General features: G+C 45.1%; 1 protein-coding gene across 1 annotated transcript in view; it reads left to right on the top strand.

The window, feature by feature from the left end:
- KIAA1328 (KIAA1328 ortholog) overlaps nt 1–13766 on the top strand; it is a 210136-nt gene that overhangs the window by 33639 nt on the left and 162731 nt on the right. Inside the window, exon 4 of the mRNA XM_073589787.1 lies at nt 11405–11502. Within this exon, the coding sequence (XP_073445888.1) occupies nt 11405–11502 (98 nt within the window). The remainder of the gene's footprint in view (nt 1–11404; nt 11503–13766) is intronic.

Here is a 13766-nt window from a genome sequence, read left to right as displayed (position 1 = left end):
GACGAGAGCCAACAGCTCGAAACACCGTGTCTGCAAATTGAGATTCTGATTTGGCTTGTATCCTAAGTCATACTACAAGACTCGTTAAAGGGTTGATTGTGACTTGTAGGATCGCTACTACCAATAGGTGGCGCTGTAGAGTAAAAGTCCTCTTTCTTTCTGAAGAGGCAATTTGCATATTATTTTCCCAGAGGAGCATTGCACGGCGAATAAGTCTCCTTACCTTGACAAGCCACAGCTGGCATGTCACTCTCCGCAAGGAGAAACCTTACTTCTTAGACCCTAGTCCAGAGCCTCTCACCTTGCCAAATCAGATCTCATACTTTGCACTGACGAGAGCCAACAGCTCGAAACACCGTGTCTGCAAATTGAGATTCTGATTTGGCTTGTATCCTAAGTCATACTACAAGACTCGTTAAAGGGTTGATTGTGACTTGTAGGATCGCTACTACCAATAGGTGGCGCTGTAGAGTAAAAGTCCTCTTTCTTTCTGAAGAGGCAATTTGCAGAAAAAAAAAAGAACTTTCATGTGAAACTCGACAGTCAAGAAGGCTATTCCATGTGAGAAATTGCCAAGAAACTAAAGATTTCCTACAATGGTGTGTACTCTTCCCTTCAGAGGAGAGCACAAACAGGCTCTAACCAGAGTAGAAAGAGAAGTGGGAGGCCTCGCTGCCCAACTGAGCGACAAGTACATTAGAGTCTGGAGTTTGAGAAATCGACGCCTCACAGGTCCTCAACTGGCAGCTACATTAAATAGTACACGCAAAACGCCAGTGTCAACGTCTACAGTGAAGAGGTGACTCCGGGATGCTGGCCTTCAGGGCAGAGTGGCAAAGAAAAAGCCATATCTGAGACTGGCTAATAAAAGGAAAGGATTAATATGGACAAAAGAACAGAGATTGGAGAGAGGAAGATTGGAAAAAAGTGTTATGGACAGAAGAATCCAAGTTTGAGGTGTTTGGATCACGCAGAAGAACATTTGTGAGACGCAGAACAACAGAAAAGATGCTGGAAGAGTGCCTGATGCCATCTGTCAAGCATGGTGGAGGTAATGTGAAGGTAAAATGGATTTTGAATAAGGAAGGCTATCACTCCATTTTGCAACGCCATGCCATACCCTGTGGACAGCGCTTGATTGGAGCCAATTTCATCCTACAACAGGACAATGACCCAAAGCTTACCTCCAAATTATGCAAGAACTATGTAGGGAAGAAGCAAGCAACTGGCATTCTAACTGTAATGGAGTGGCCAGTGCAGTCACCAGATCTCAACCCCATTGAGCTGTTGTCAGAGCAGCTTGACTGTATGGTACACAAAAAGTGCCCATCAATCCAAACCAACTTGTGGGAGGGGCTCCTGGAAGCATGGGGGGAAATTTCTCCAGATTACCTCAGCAAATTAACTGCTAGAATGCCAAAGGTCTGCAATGCTGGAATTGCTGCAAAGGGAGCATTCTTTGACAAACAAAGTTTGAAGGAGAAAATTATTATTTCAAATAAAATTCTTTTTTGAACCTTTTCAGTGTCTGGAGATTTTAAATTCATTTTGGCAACTCATTTGATAAAAGTATGAGTTTTCATGGAAAACACAATTGTCTGGGTGTCCCCAAACTTTTTAACTGTAGTGTGTGTGTGTGTGTGTGTGTGTGTGTGTGTGTGTGTGTGTGTGTGTGTGTGTATACTAGCTGAACAGCCCGGCGTTGCCCAGGCATAATACAATGCCTTGCGAAAGTATTCGGCCCCCTGGAACTTTTCAACCTTTTCCCACATATCCTGCTTCAAACCTAAAGATTCCAAATGTAAATTTTTGGTGAAGAATCAACAAGTGGGACACAATTGTGAAGTTGAAATTAATTTATTGGTTATTTTACATTTTTGTGGAAATTCAAAAACTGAAAAGTGGGGCGTGCAATATTATTCGGCTCTTTTTTACTTTCAGTGCAGCAAACTCACTCCAGAAGTTCATTGTGGATCTCAGAATGATCCAATGTTGTCCTAAATAACTCATGATTATAAATATAATCCACCTGTGTGTAATCAAGTCTCCGTATAAATGTACCTGCTCTGTGATAGTCTCAGGGTTCTGTTTGAAGCCCAGAGTGCATCATGAAGACCAAGGAACACAACAGGCAGGTCCGTGATACTGTTGTGAAGTTTAAAGCCGGATTTGGATACAAAATGATTTCCAAAACTTTAAACATCCCAAGGAGCACTGTGCAAGCGATCATATTGAAATGGAAGGAGTATCATACCACTGCAAATCTACCAAGACCCGACCGTCCCTCTAAACTTTCATCTCAAACAAGAAGACTGATCAGAGATGCAGCCAAGAGGCCCATGATCACTCTGGCTAAACAGCAGAGATCTACGGCTGAGGTGGGACAGTCTGTCCATAGGACAACAATCAGGCGTACACTGCACAAATCTGGCCTTTATGGAAGAGTGGCAAGAAGAAAGCCATTTCTCAAAGATATCCATAAAAAGTGTCATTTAAAGTTCACAACAAGCCACCTGGGAGACACACCAAAAATGTGGAAGAAGGTGCTCTGGTCAGATGAAACCAAAATTGAACTTTTTGGTGTAAAGGCAACACAGCTCATCACCTTGAACACACCATCCCCACTGTCAAACATGGTGGTTTCAGCATCATGGTTTGGGCCTGCTTATCTTCAGCAGGGACAGGGGAGATGATTACAACTGATGGGAAGATGGATGGCATCAAATACAGGACCATTCTTGACGAAAACCTGTTGGAGGCTGCAAAAGACCTGGGACGGAGATTTGTCTTCCAACAAGACAATGATCCCAAACATAAAGCAAAATCTACAATGGAATGGTTCACAAACATATCCAGGTGTTAGAATGGCCAAGTCAAAGTCCAGACCTGAATCCATTCGAGAATCTGTGGAATGAGCTGAAAATTGCTGTTCACAAACGATCTCCATCAAACCTCAGAGCTGGAGCTGTTTGCCAAGGAAGAATGGGCAAGAATTTCAGTCTCTCGATGTACAAAACTGATAGACATACCCCAAGTGACTTGCAGCTGTAATCACAGCAACAGGTGGCGCAACAAAGTATTAAGTTAAAGGGGCCGAATAATATTGCACGCCTCACTTTTCAGTTTTTGACTTTCCACAAAAATTTAAAAACCAATAAATTTCGTTCAACTTCACAATTGTGTCCCACTTATGTTTGAAGCCTGCTATGTGGGAAAAGGTTGAAAAGTTCCAGGGGGCCGAATACTTTCGCAAGGCACTGTAACTGTGGTTATTTATAACAAATTATGATCATATTGCACATTAAAAACATTTCACATCATATATTCAACACTACAAATTTGCAACACAGTGATTTTGTATTTTCTTTTTTCTTTTCAATGTTCTTTTTATTAAATTTTTAAAGCATGACATCAAATGTAATAGAACAGTATTACATTTTCAAGTTTCAGCGCTTAACATATATACATACATTTAGTTGGCTAGTCAAAACCATTGTAATACACGTCATTTACTTATGGCTAGCATTATGCAGCCAAATTGAAGAAAGTGGTTTGACAACTGAAGAATTCAAAATACAATAATGCATAGTATCGAACTAAGAGTCCCAGGTTCAATCCAACACTTGGCCTTTTCAATATAGCTATCTGGGACAACAGCGAACCAATTAAGAGATAGTTAGAGTAAGAGAAGAGAAATAGGACAGACAGAGTGAGAAGGGATGGAGGGGGGGGGGGAGGGGATGAGTCTTCACTGTGTGGCATCCTGCGTAGAATCCGAGTGGATGTTTGATCTGAAAAGAATCCAAGGTTTCCAGGAGTCCTGGAACAGCGTAAAAGAGAGATTCACGTGTGCCACCAACTCAGCCGTGTGATACAGTTGATCTATCTTATGGAGCAATTGCTGGCGTGTGGGGTTATTCTCAGTTTTCCAATACGTGGGTATTAAAAGTTTGGCTGCCGCTATTATGTTGTGGACTAATATGGATAATTTCTTGTTACCCGGCCACACCGGAAAATTCAATAGTGTTGTTTCAGGCGCTAGAGTTACTGTCTTTCCAGTTACCTCTTGAATGACATTTTCAGTGAGTGCCCAGAAGCATTTTATAACTGGACAGGACCACCATAAATGGAGGTAGTCACCATCTCCAGTACCCCATCTCCAGCATTTCGTGTGGTGATTCACCCGCCAGGCCTGGTATTGTGTTTGTGAGATGTACCATCTGGACACTATCTTATAGGAGTTTTCTTGGGTTTTAACGCATTTAGTCGGACTGTGGGAGATTTGTATTTTATTTTCAACTCATTCAAGAACCTTTTGATTAAACATTTTTGGTTTTTCCTTTCGGTGCAAAGATTAACAGATTTTTGGCAGTTCCAACTGTTGAACAGGCCACGTAAATTTAACCATGAGAAAAGCATGGAAATTGCAAATTGATCCCTACTACTTTCAAGAACTGTCCCTGAGCCTTGTTAATGGACATTGCAAATGCCAGTCGAACTACAAACTGGAGGCGTTTAAAATCAAAAGGCAAATCAGATGGAAGGAGTGGAATTCTTGGAATGAAAAATGTCCTCTCCTTTGGCACATCCTGTTGCTGAGCTGTGTATGTAATCCAATCCTGTGTCATAATGGGCTCCCCCTGCAGTCTGTCAGAGGGTGGTCTGTCGGCACAGTAATTATTTCCAGCTTTACTGAAGGACGATAACACCATATAAATAAGAATAATAGGCCTTAGTTACAACAACTGTCTGCAAGGAAAACTGTTGCTCATAGCAAGCAATCACAGCTCAGCTTTCCTCTATTAAACAGCTCTGGTGAAATGAAAAAAAGCTTAGTGATTGGTTGCTATGGGCAACACAGGCAGCGTACCTGGTGTGGTCAAAAAGATGTGCCTATGGGAATATAGGATGGAGGATGTGTGATGGGTATATGGGCACTGGACTATGGGATGGAGGAGAGAAGGGGGGGATTCATTTGTCATGTACTCTCTGCTCCTTTCTGGGGGGCAGACAATGGCTGTGAGCTCATGTTTCTTGGGATGATAGATTTCTCCCGCCCAGTCAGTGTCTGCTGAGTTGTTGTGGAGTGGGAAAACTGTTGCTCATAGCAACCAATCACAGCTCAGCTTTCATCTATTAAGCTTTGGTGAAGTGAAAGATGTTTAGTGATTAGGTGGGGCTATGTGGTGGGTCTGTCTGATAACATATATAATTTATAATATCTCCGTAATTATAGAATATAAGTTTTTCTCCCCCCATATGATGGCACCACAGAAAGAGGGGATCCGCCCATCAAGGACAGGAAACCTACAGATAAAAAGGTGGTACCTCTCCTCTCTCCCGCATCAGTTTCCTGCTCCAGATGGGGAACCTACAGTCGACACTAGGATCATACCTAAGGATCGTCTTGGGATGCCAGCCCAATCCAGGCAGTGGGGGTTCCCTGCCTCGGCTGGCGCTGTATCCTGAGGCGCCATCGCTGGGGTTAGTGGACCTTTAAGGTGTGCGGGGAGAGGTGACAAAGAGGCTTGCATGCTGCCTTTCCCGGGATGGTCTCCGGAGCAGCTCCAACCCTGAGACTCCGGGACTTTTGGAAGCTAGTGTGCACACGTGGCGTGGGCGCGCGCCCTATGACGCGAGCAGATGCCACGGTGCATAACTGGGTAATCCGATCTGGACGCACGTCGGACTCGATGTGGAGGCGCCGCGATGCATGACTGGGTAATCCAGTCGTATCAGCCGTGCATCGGTTTCCTAAGCCTTCCTTGGTGGTAACAGTGGAAGTGGGCATTTGGGATCCCAGCGCAGCAAGTACTCCAGTGTGGCGTCGAGCGAAAGAGGGTCCATCTAGGAGACTGGTTCCTCCTTTAAGCCCCCTTCTGTCAGGATGGTAAGTGATCTACGTGAAAGTTCATTTTGTAATTGGGTTCCCCTGTTCCTTTTTTTTTTTTTTTTTTTTTTTTTTTGTTTGAAAAGGTACGGGCAAAACTAAGCAAAGGATCTGTGCACTCTGTATGGGAGAGTTACCCACTACGTGGGGGAAAAAAAGACGACTCTGTAACTCCTGCATAGAATAGACAATCTTTGAAGAGACCCTGAGATTTGCTTCAGATCTTAGGTCTTTAATTTAAAACGCAGGTAGGAAACACCTTCAGGTCCCTTCAGGATGCGGGGAAGAAACGTTGTAAAACCAGACACAGGTCCCCTGAACCCGGGTCCAGTCGTTCGGAGAGTGAGGGAGGGGTCTCAAATACATCCAGTTCATCATCGTCATCTTCGTCATCATCCGGGGGTAGAAGTGGATGCAGCTGTTTTCCTTTAGAGGAAACTGCCTCATCAAGGCGGTCAGAGCCACCGTGGGACTGGTAGACTCTCGCCCCAAATAATCGATACAGAACATTGTTTGGGCTAGAGCACAAAAAAAAAGGTCCTTTCCACTAAATGAGAAAATCTAATCCCTAATTAAAAGGGAGTGGAAAAAGCCAGAAAGGAAGAGCCTTCATGCCCTGAAAAGGAAATATCCATTTGAGGACCCGGTGTGATCTTTTTGGGACCAAAACTAGAAGTTGCAATGGTCAAAGCCTCCAAAAGATTTGCCCTTCTCTTTGACGATATGGGGGTGTTAAAGGATCCCATGGACAAAAAAAGCAGATACGTACCTGAAGGCTTCATGGGAGGCTGGCAGGGGAGGGCTAAAACCTACTGTAGCTGCCACCTGTACGGCCAGGTCTCTAATGGTCTGGCTGGACCAACTGGAATAACAGCTGTGGGAGAGAACCTCTAGAGCATGGGTCCTCAAACTACGGCCCGCGGGCCACATGCAGCCCGCCAAGGACTTTTATCCGGCCCCCCACCAGGCTGACAGTGAACTCATGAACTGCACTGCAGTTCAATGCCGGCGGGCTCTGTAATCGCGGGCGGGACGAGGCGCCGAGGAAACCGTTACGCAGCCCTCCGTATACAGCAGAGCACAGTGCACACAGACGGCGTGACAATCACCCCGCCTGCGCGGCCTGATGACGTCACGCCGCCTGTGTGCCTGTGCAGGAAGAAGACTGAGATGAGCGGGCGCCTCTTCAGAGTAGCGGGGGACATAGGTGAGGTTTTTTTTTTTTTTTTTTTTTTTTTTAACGCCGGGTCCCATTGGGGACATTTACCTGCCAATTTGGGACCTGTGCTGCCTAATGGGGACATTTACCTGCCTATTGGGGACATTTACCTGCCAATTGGGGACCTGTGCTGCCTAATGGGGACATTTACCTGCTTATTGGGGACATATACCAGCCTTTTGGGGACCTGTGCTGCCTAATGGGGACCTGTGCTGCCTATTGTGTGCACAGGAATTTATTCATAATTTTTTTTTAAACTATATTTCGGCCCTCCAACGGTCCGAGGGACCGTAATCTGGCCCCCTGTTTAAAAAGTTTGAGGACCCCTGCTCTAGAGACACTGTATTGGGTTCTATACCTTTTAATGAAGGGGGCTGCTGCCTTTCTGATGGACGCACCAGCGGGCTCGGTCTGGCTAGCTGCTACATCAGCAGCCTTCTCCAGCGCAGCCCGGTGAGCCCTCTGGCTTTAAATGTAGGCCTGGAGATCTCCAGACGAAGTCACAGTTGTGCTCCATCCCCTGAGAGGACGAGTTCTTGTTTGGCCCTACTCTGAATGATATTCTGGATAAAGCTGGGGACAAAAAGAAACTCTTCCCTATCCTCTCCAATCCATCTTACAAGAGGTCCTTTCAGAGTAAGAAGTTTATTTGGAGAAAGCCCCCAAGAACCCAGAATAAGTGGGAAGATAGGAGTAAGAACAAGGGATTCCTGTTCATCAGGGTCCCTAATGACAATAAAAAGCCATCCCAATGACTATTTTCCCAGGTGGGGGGTTATCTTTCTCCCAGCCTGGGAAAAAGTATCCATCAGCTCATGGATATTGAACCTGATAAAATCAGGTCTAAGACTTTGTTTCCACTTTCCTCCCTGTCCATCTTTCATAGTGACACCTCGGAGATCCTAAAATGAGGAGCAGCTAGCCTTAGAACAGGAGATTCTGGGTCTGGTACTTAAGAGAGTTCTTCAGGAGGTTTCTCACCAAGAAAAAGGTGAAGGATTCTAGAAACCCCCCCCCCCCTTTTCCTGAGGAGAAAATCGGATGGGACGTTCAGAACAATCATAAATTAAAGCAAACTGAACAAGTTTCTGAAGGTTCAAACCTTCAAGATGAAAACAATAAAGACATAAGTGAAAATGCTGTTTCCATTCTGTTTCATGAATGTTCTGGACCTAAGCGACACATACTATCACATCCCATCCATAAAGACCATCGGAAATTCCTCAGGGTGGTGGTCCCAATACAGGGGGTGATAAGACACTCGGTTCACAGCCCTTCCATTTGGTCTAGCCATAGCTTCACCGGTATTCACCAAGGTAATGGTGGAGGTGGTGGCACATTTAAGGTAACAAGATATCCTGATTGTCCCTTATCTAGACTATTTCTTGATAATATTCAACCCCCATGTCTTTGCAAGACCCACTTAGAGAGAGTGATGAGTTCCTTAACCAACTTAGGCTGGCTTTTGAATCTAGGGAAATCCAAAATTGTGCCGATCCAGGTACAGGAATATCTAGGTATCCTACTAGATTCAAGCAAACAGGGGTGTCTCCTCCCGACGGAGAAGGTTCAGAAAATCGTAGGGCTGGTATCTCGAGCATGGGACCTCCCCTCTTCAACTTTGCAGAAGGCGATGTCCCTCCTAGGGTCCATGACATCCTGTATTCTGGCCATTCAATGGGCTCATGTAAACACCAGAGAGTTACAGTGGGAAATATTGTGAGCAGAAAACTCTCTAAGGAAATTTACCAGGTCGGTTAACCATGTCATCAAAAACGGCACTCTCGCTAGAATGGTGGATGAGGATACCGCTTAACCTGGGGCATTCCGTGGGTAATTCCAATCTTTCAGGTCTTTAGCACGGACACAAGCCCCAGGGATTGGGGTGCTCACCTGAACGACCAGATAGCTCAGTGGGTCTGGACAGAGGAATTACGGTCAGTATCCTCAAACAAGATGGAACTATTTGCAGTGAAGTTTGCCCTCTTAGAGTTCTTGAGCATCCTTTAGTCTCACCATGTGAAAATATTCTCAGACAACCGGGTTGTGGTAGCTTATTTAAATCGCCAGGGAGGAATCCGGTCCCACCTGCTTATGGAAGTAACAAGGTCCATTTTCTTGTTAGGACAACTTGGGGTCTCTGACTGCACTCCATATAAGGGGGGTAGAGAATCGCAGTGCGGATTTCCTGAGTCGGACCCAGCTGCGACAGGATGAGTGGGAACTGAATCAGGCGGTATTCAATCAGATTGCAGAAAGGTCGGGGTACCTGGCCACATATCTGCTTGCCAACAGTCAGAACAGGAAGGCAGACGCTTTCTGCTCAATAGACCCCATGGGGAACCCTGTCGCATTGGATGCCTTCATGATTCCATGAGACCACCATCTTGCATATGCCTCTCCTCCAATTGCCCTAATTTTGGCAGTTCTGAGGAAAATGCAGGAGGACAGATCTTAATAGCCCCCTTCTGGCCAAGGAGGACATGGTTTTCTTGGCTGAGTATGCCGTCCATCTCTGACCCTTGGGTACTTCTGGAGCTTCCAGGCCTTCTTTCCCAGAGGCCGGTGCTTCATCCTCGGGTATCAAACTTGCTCATGACTGCCTGGAACATTGAAAGGGCTCTCCTGAGTAATAAGGGGTTTTCACCAAATCTAGTCTCCACTTTGCTACAAAGTAGAAAGCCTGTGTCCACCAAACTGTATGGGAAGACCTGTAGGAAATTCCGTTCAACTTCAGTCTTCAAATTAGAAGGGGGGGGGGGGGGGTTCCACTAACAGCCATCTTAGAGTTCCTTCAGAAGGGATTGGAATGGGCTGGCCATCAGTACTTTAAAAGTTCGTCACAGCTTTTAGGGGCACTTTACAATTATGACCTGGTTGAGAACCTGTGGATATCCAGGTGTTCATCAAAGCGTTGGCCAGGTCTAGACCCATCCCCTCAACGTGTACTCCTCAGTGGGTTTTAAACTTGGTCCTTACAGCCCTAACCAAGTCTCCCTTTAAACCCCTGTCAGAGGCTTCAGTGAGAGTCCTGTCCCTTAAAACATCACTTCTTGTAGCTCTCGCATCAGCTCGTAGGGTCAGTGACATTCAGGCTTTATCTTCCTGCCCTGTCTTCAGACAAATTTTAGAGGATAGGGTTATTCTGAAAACTGACCCGGCCTAACTTCCAAAAGTGGCATCACGATTTCACAGATCTCAGGAGATCTCCCTCCCTTTTTGTTCCAATCCCAAAAATGTGGAAGAAAAAATCTTGCACACACTAGATGTCAGAAGGTACCTAATCCAGTACTTAGCTGCCACACGGTAGTGTAGGAAGGATAGGTCTGTGTGTTTTCAGGTCCTTGAAAGAGGCAAAAAGCTTCTAAGGGCACACTGGCAAGATGGCTAAGGGACGCCATCACCCTGTCATACTCCTCGTATGGGGTGGCCACACTGGAGAAAATAAATGCTCATTCAACAAGAGCGGTAGCAGCCTTCTGGGCAGAAGGAGCCGGTGCCTAAATTGAACAGATATTTAGAGCCGCTACCTGGTCTCTCTCCCCCCTACATTCTTTAATCACTATCGGCTAGATCTAGCCTCTTCAGACCTTACCTTTGGGAGAAGGGTTCTGGAAGCGGTGGTCCCTCCCTAATGTACAATCTCTGCAATTCTCTCCGTGGTGCCGTCATGGGGGAAAGAGAAAGACGTAGTTACTTACCTTTAACAGAATTTCTCAGCCCTTGATGGCACCAGTACATTCCCTTCCTTCATGTGTGGGTGTGCACGCTTAGTTTCGTTAACGTTATTACTTGGAGGTATTGTCACGTGGTGGTTCTGTAAAGCTTTGTAGTAATGTTAAATATTTGTTATTAATCTTGAGGTCCTCTCGTGCTCTGTAAACAACTGATGCAGGAGAGGGGTACCGCTTTTTTATCTGTAGGTTTCCTGTCCTTGATGGGCGGATCCCCTCTCTCCGTGGTGCCGTCATGGGCTCTGAGAAATCCCGTTAATGGTAAGTAACTGCGTTTTTTTTTTTTTTTTGTTTTACCTTTTGCCAAACTGAAACAAAAGGATAATCTTATCTGGTGATTTTAGAGGTGCCTGTATAATCCATGGTGTCTTGCGGTCTGTTTTACAGCTGCCAAGTGTGACGCTGATTTTCTAGCGACTGAGGCTTCTTTAGCCTCCTTCTTGCAGTCTCTCATAGCAGTTTTTATCTTGGAGGATCACCCCTGCTGTCTTATGTCTGCTCCCTCATTCAGGTGACCCACAGCCTCGCTGATGATTGTCCTCTCACCTCCTTTTTCCCCAGGTGGTGCAGCCAGAAGCCGGGATAAGAAGTGCATCTTTGAAGGATTTGTGTCCGGAAGACAAGAGACGAATTGCAAATCTAATCAAAGAGCTTGCGAGGTGAAACATCCCCCCTCTACCGCCTGATCTTGCCGCTTAGCCAGATTTTACACAGCGTTCTAGGGTACAAGGATCAACAAGCACATTTATATCAGATGGAGATGGGGGGGATACAATGGCCACACAGTGACTACGTCTTCTAGATGAGAATCCGTCTTATGTTTTCCATTAATGAGAATCTGAAGCACTGCAACAAACGAGATGTTGTACCTGATATTTTAAAGTAAAACCCAGAAAGATATAAGAATAAGTCTACAAACCTCCTAGATCCTCCACACATGGATGTTGTTTGCTTCAGCATCCATTACTAATTCTCAGTTAAAGGGGTTACCCATTACTCGAACAACCCGTTCTCATACCAGGTAAGGGGGCACCCATAAAATAATAAAACCCATACTCTCCTCCCGTGCCGGCACCGTTCCCGCTGTATCGGCACTTGCTGTCCCTGGGGCTCTCGTGGTGGTTGTGAAGTGACCCCAGGACCCAATTAGTGCTTGTGTCATTCGCCCGCCTTCGAAGAAGTTGTCCAATTAGTGAAAACTGTACAAAAATGATTGAACCCAACAGCAAAAATGATTTTTAGCTTAAAAAAAATACATGGGTTTTAATTTAAAAAAAAAAAAAAAAAAAAGTTATTTAACTTATCTGGGCAATTTACTAATTAACATACGATACACTTTACTGATCCCAGGGGAAATTACGGTATTACAGCAGCAATACAAACAGCAGTACATAAAATATTAGGACACAAAACATGAAGCACAGAGATGTGCACAAAATTGTAGTTGCCCTTAAACGACACATTACCTGTCTACAGGATAGATAATTTCTGACGGGCTATCTGGCTGCTGAAACTTCCACCGATCACATGAAAGTATGCATGACTGGAGCAGTTCTGGGCATGTGTGACATTGGTCTTCTAGCTGTCTAGAAAAGTGGCAGTCACATACGCTCAGTACCAGTCCATTTACACAAGCACCTTTGCGATCCCAGATCTTGTGATCAGCTGAAGGCTTGGCATCCAGATTCCCCAACCATATGTTTATCATCTGATGGATATCTGTGGATAGTGATAAATGTTTTGGGACTACCTCTTTAAAAGTTTTACTTCCATCTTTTTAAGTTTCAAAGTTTAAAAAAACAAAGCAGCAAACCTTAAATTATTACAGGGGCAATCTGGCTCTGCTCACTTCGTCATGGAGAGGCGGGAAGGTTGCAAATTTCCCGGCCCGCCTCCCCCGTGTATCGGGTCTATAGATAGCTGCCGCAGATGCGTTTACGATCAGCAGGTGTCACGCACCTCTCCGATTGTAACAGAACACTGCAAGATACCTGCCAATTGCACTCGCATCCTGGCAGGTATCGGTAGATGTGATGTCCCACCACTTGCCTCTTCATTCAGAAGTGAGGGGTGATTTTGTGCTACTAATGCTTTTAGCTCATGCAGAAGTTTCTTGCCTAGCTACAATTGTAGCAAATCCTCTGCTGTGAGTGGTATTGGGTTTTTGCCAGTTTTCAGCTTCTAGGTGTTTCACTTCACTGACTGCACATGGCTACGTGAGGAATTGGAAGCCTCAGCATGTAAATAAAAAGCAATCCGTAAAAGGGCTGTACTTTGAGACAGGGTGACCTGCACATTTTGTTTTGAGCTGCAGTTATGGCCACGTGTGCTCCTGTGCTAAATGTGACTCCCATCGATCACCTGTAATGTGCGTATAGGTTGAGAGAATGCTGGGAGTTGTAGTTGTGGTTTTTTTTTTTTTTTTTTTTTTTTTTTTTTGAAATTCTTTATTTTCAAATTTAAGCCGCACCATTAAGCACAACACCATTTCACAGATATATCTAGCAAAGTATTGAATAGGGGTTGGTTTAGGATGGAAGGGGAGGAAAGAGGGGAGGGAAATGTGGGTAGGGGAGAAAGAAGGGGAGGGGAAGGGGAGAAGGGAATACATAATAATGAACAGTATCAACAAAATGTAGCTGATGGCATGGGCATGAGCATTCAATGGGTGTACTGTAGAAAATAACATGGGTGGACTTTCGTGTTGGAGCAGTGGGGCCAGGTACACTAGCATAAAGGCTGTCAGGTCAAGGAAGACTTCAAATGACACTAAATTTCTCTCAAGGAGGATTGTCTTCTAGATATTTAGTCCACGGGGCCCAGGTCGACACATAGGATATATGATTAAAAATATCCCAGCTAGACAGCTCCTCTAGACGAGAGATTTGATTTATCTTAACGGCCATTCCTCCATTGTGGGGAG

This window comes from Dendrobates tinctorius, unplaced genomic scaffold (genome assembly GCF_039654945.1).
Source record: "Dendrobates tinctorius isolate UK_male_01 unplaced genomic scaffold, ASM3965494v1 ptg000113l, whole genome shotgun sequence".
NCBI classification, from domain to species: domain Eukaryota; kingdom Metazoa; phylum Chordata; class Amphibia; order Anura; family Dendrobatidae; genus Dendrobates; species Dendrobates tinctorius.
Note: the sequence above shows the minus strand (reverse complement) of the source record. Positions and strands in the feature narration are given on the sequence as shown.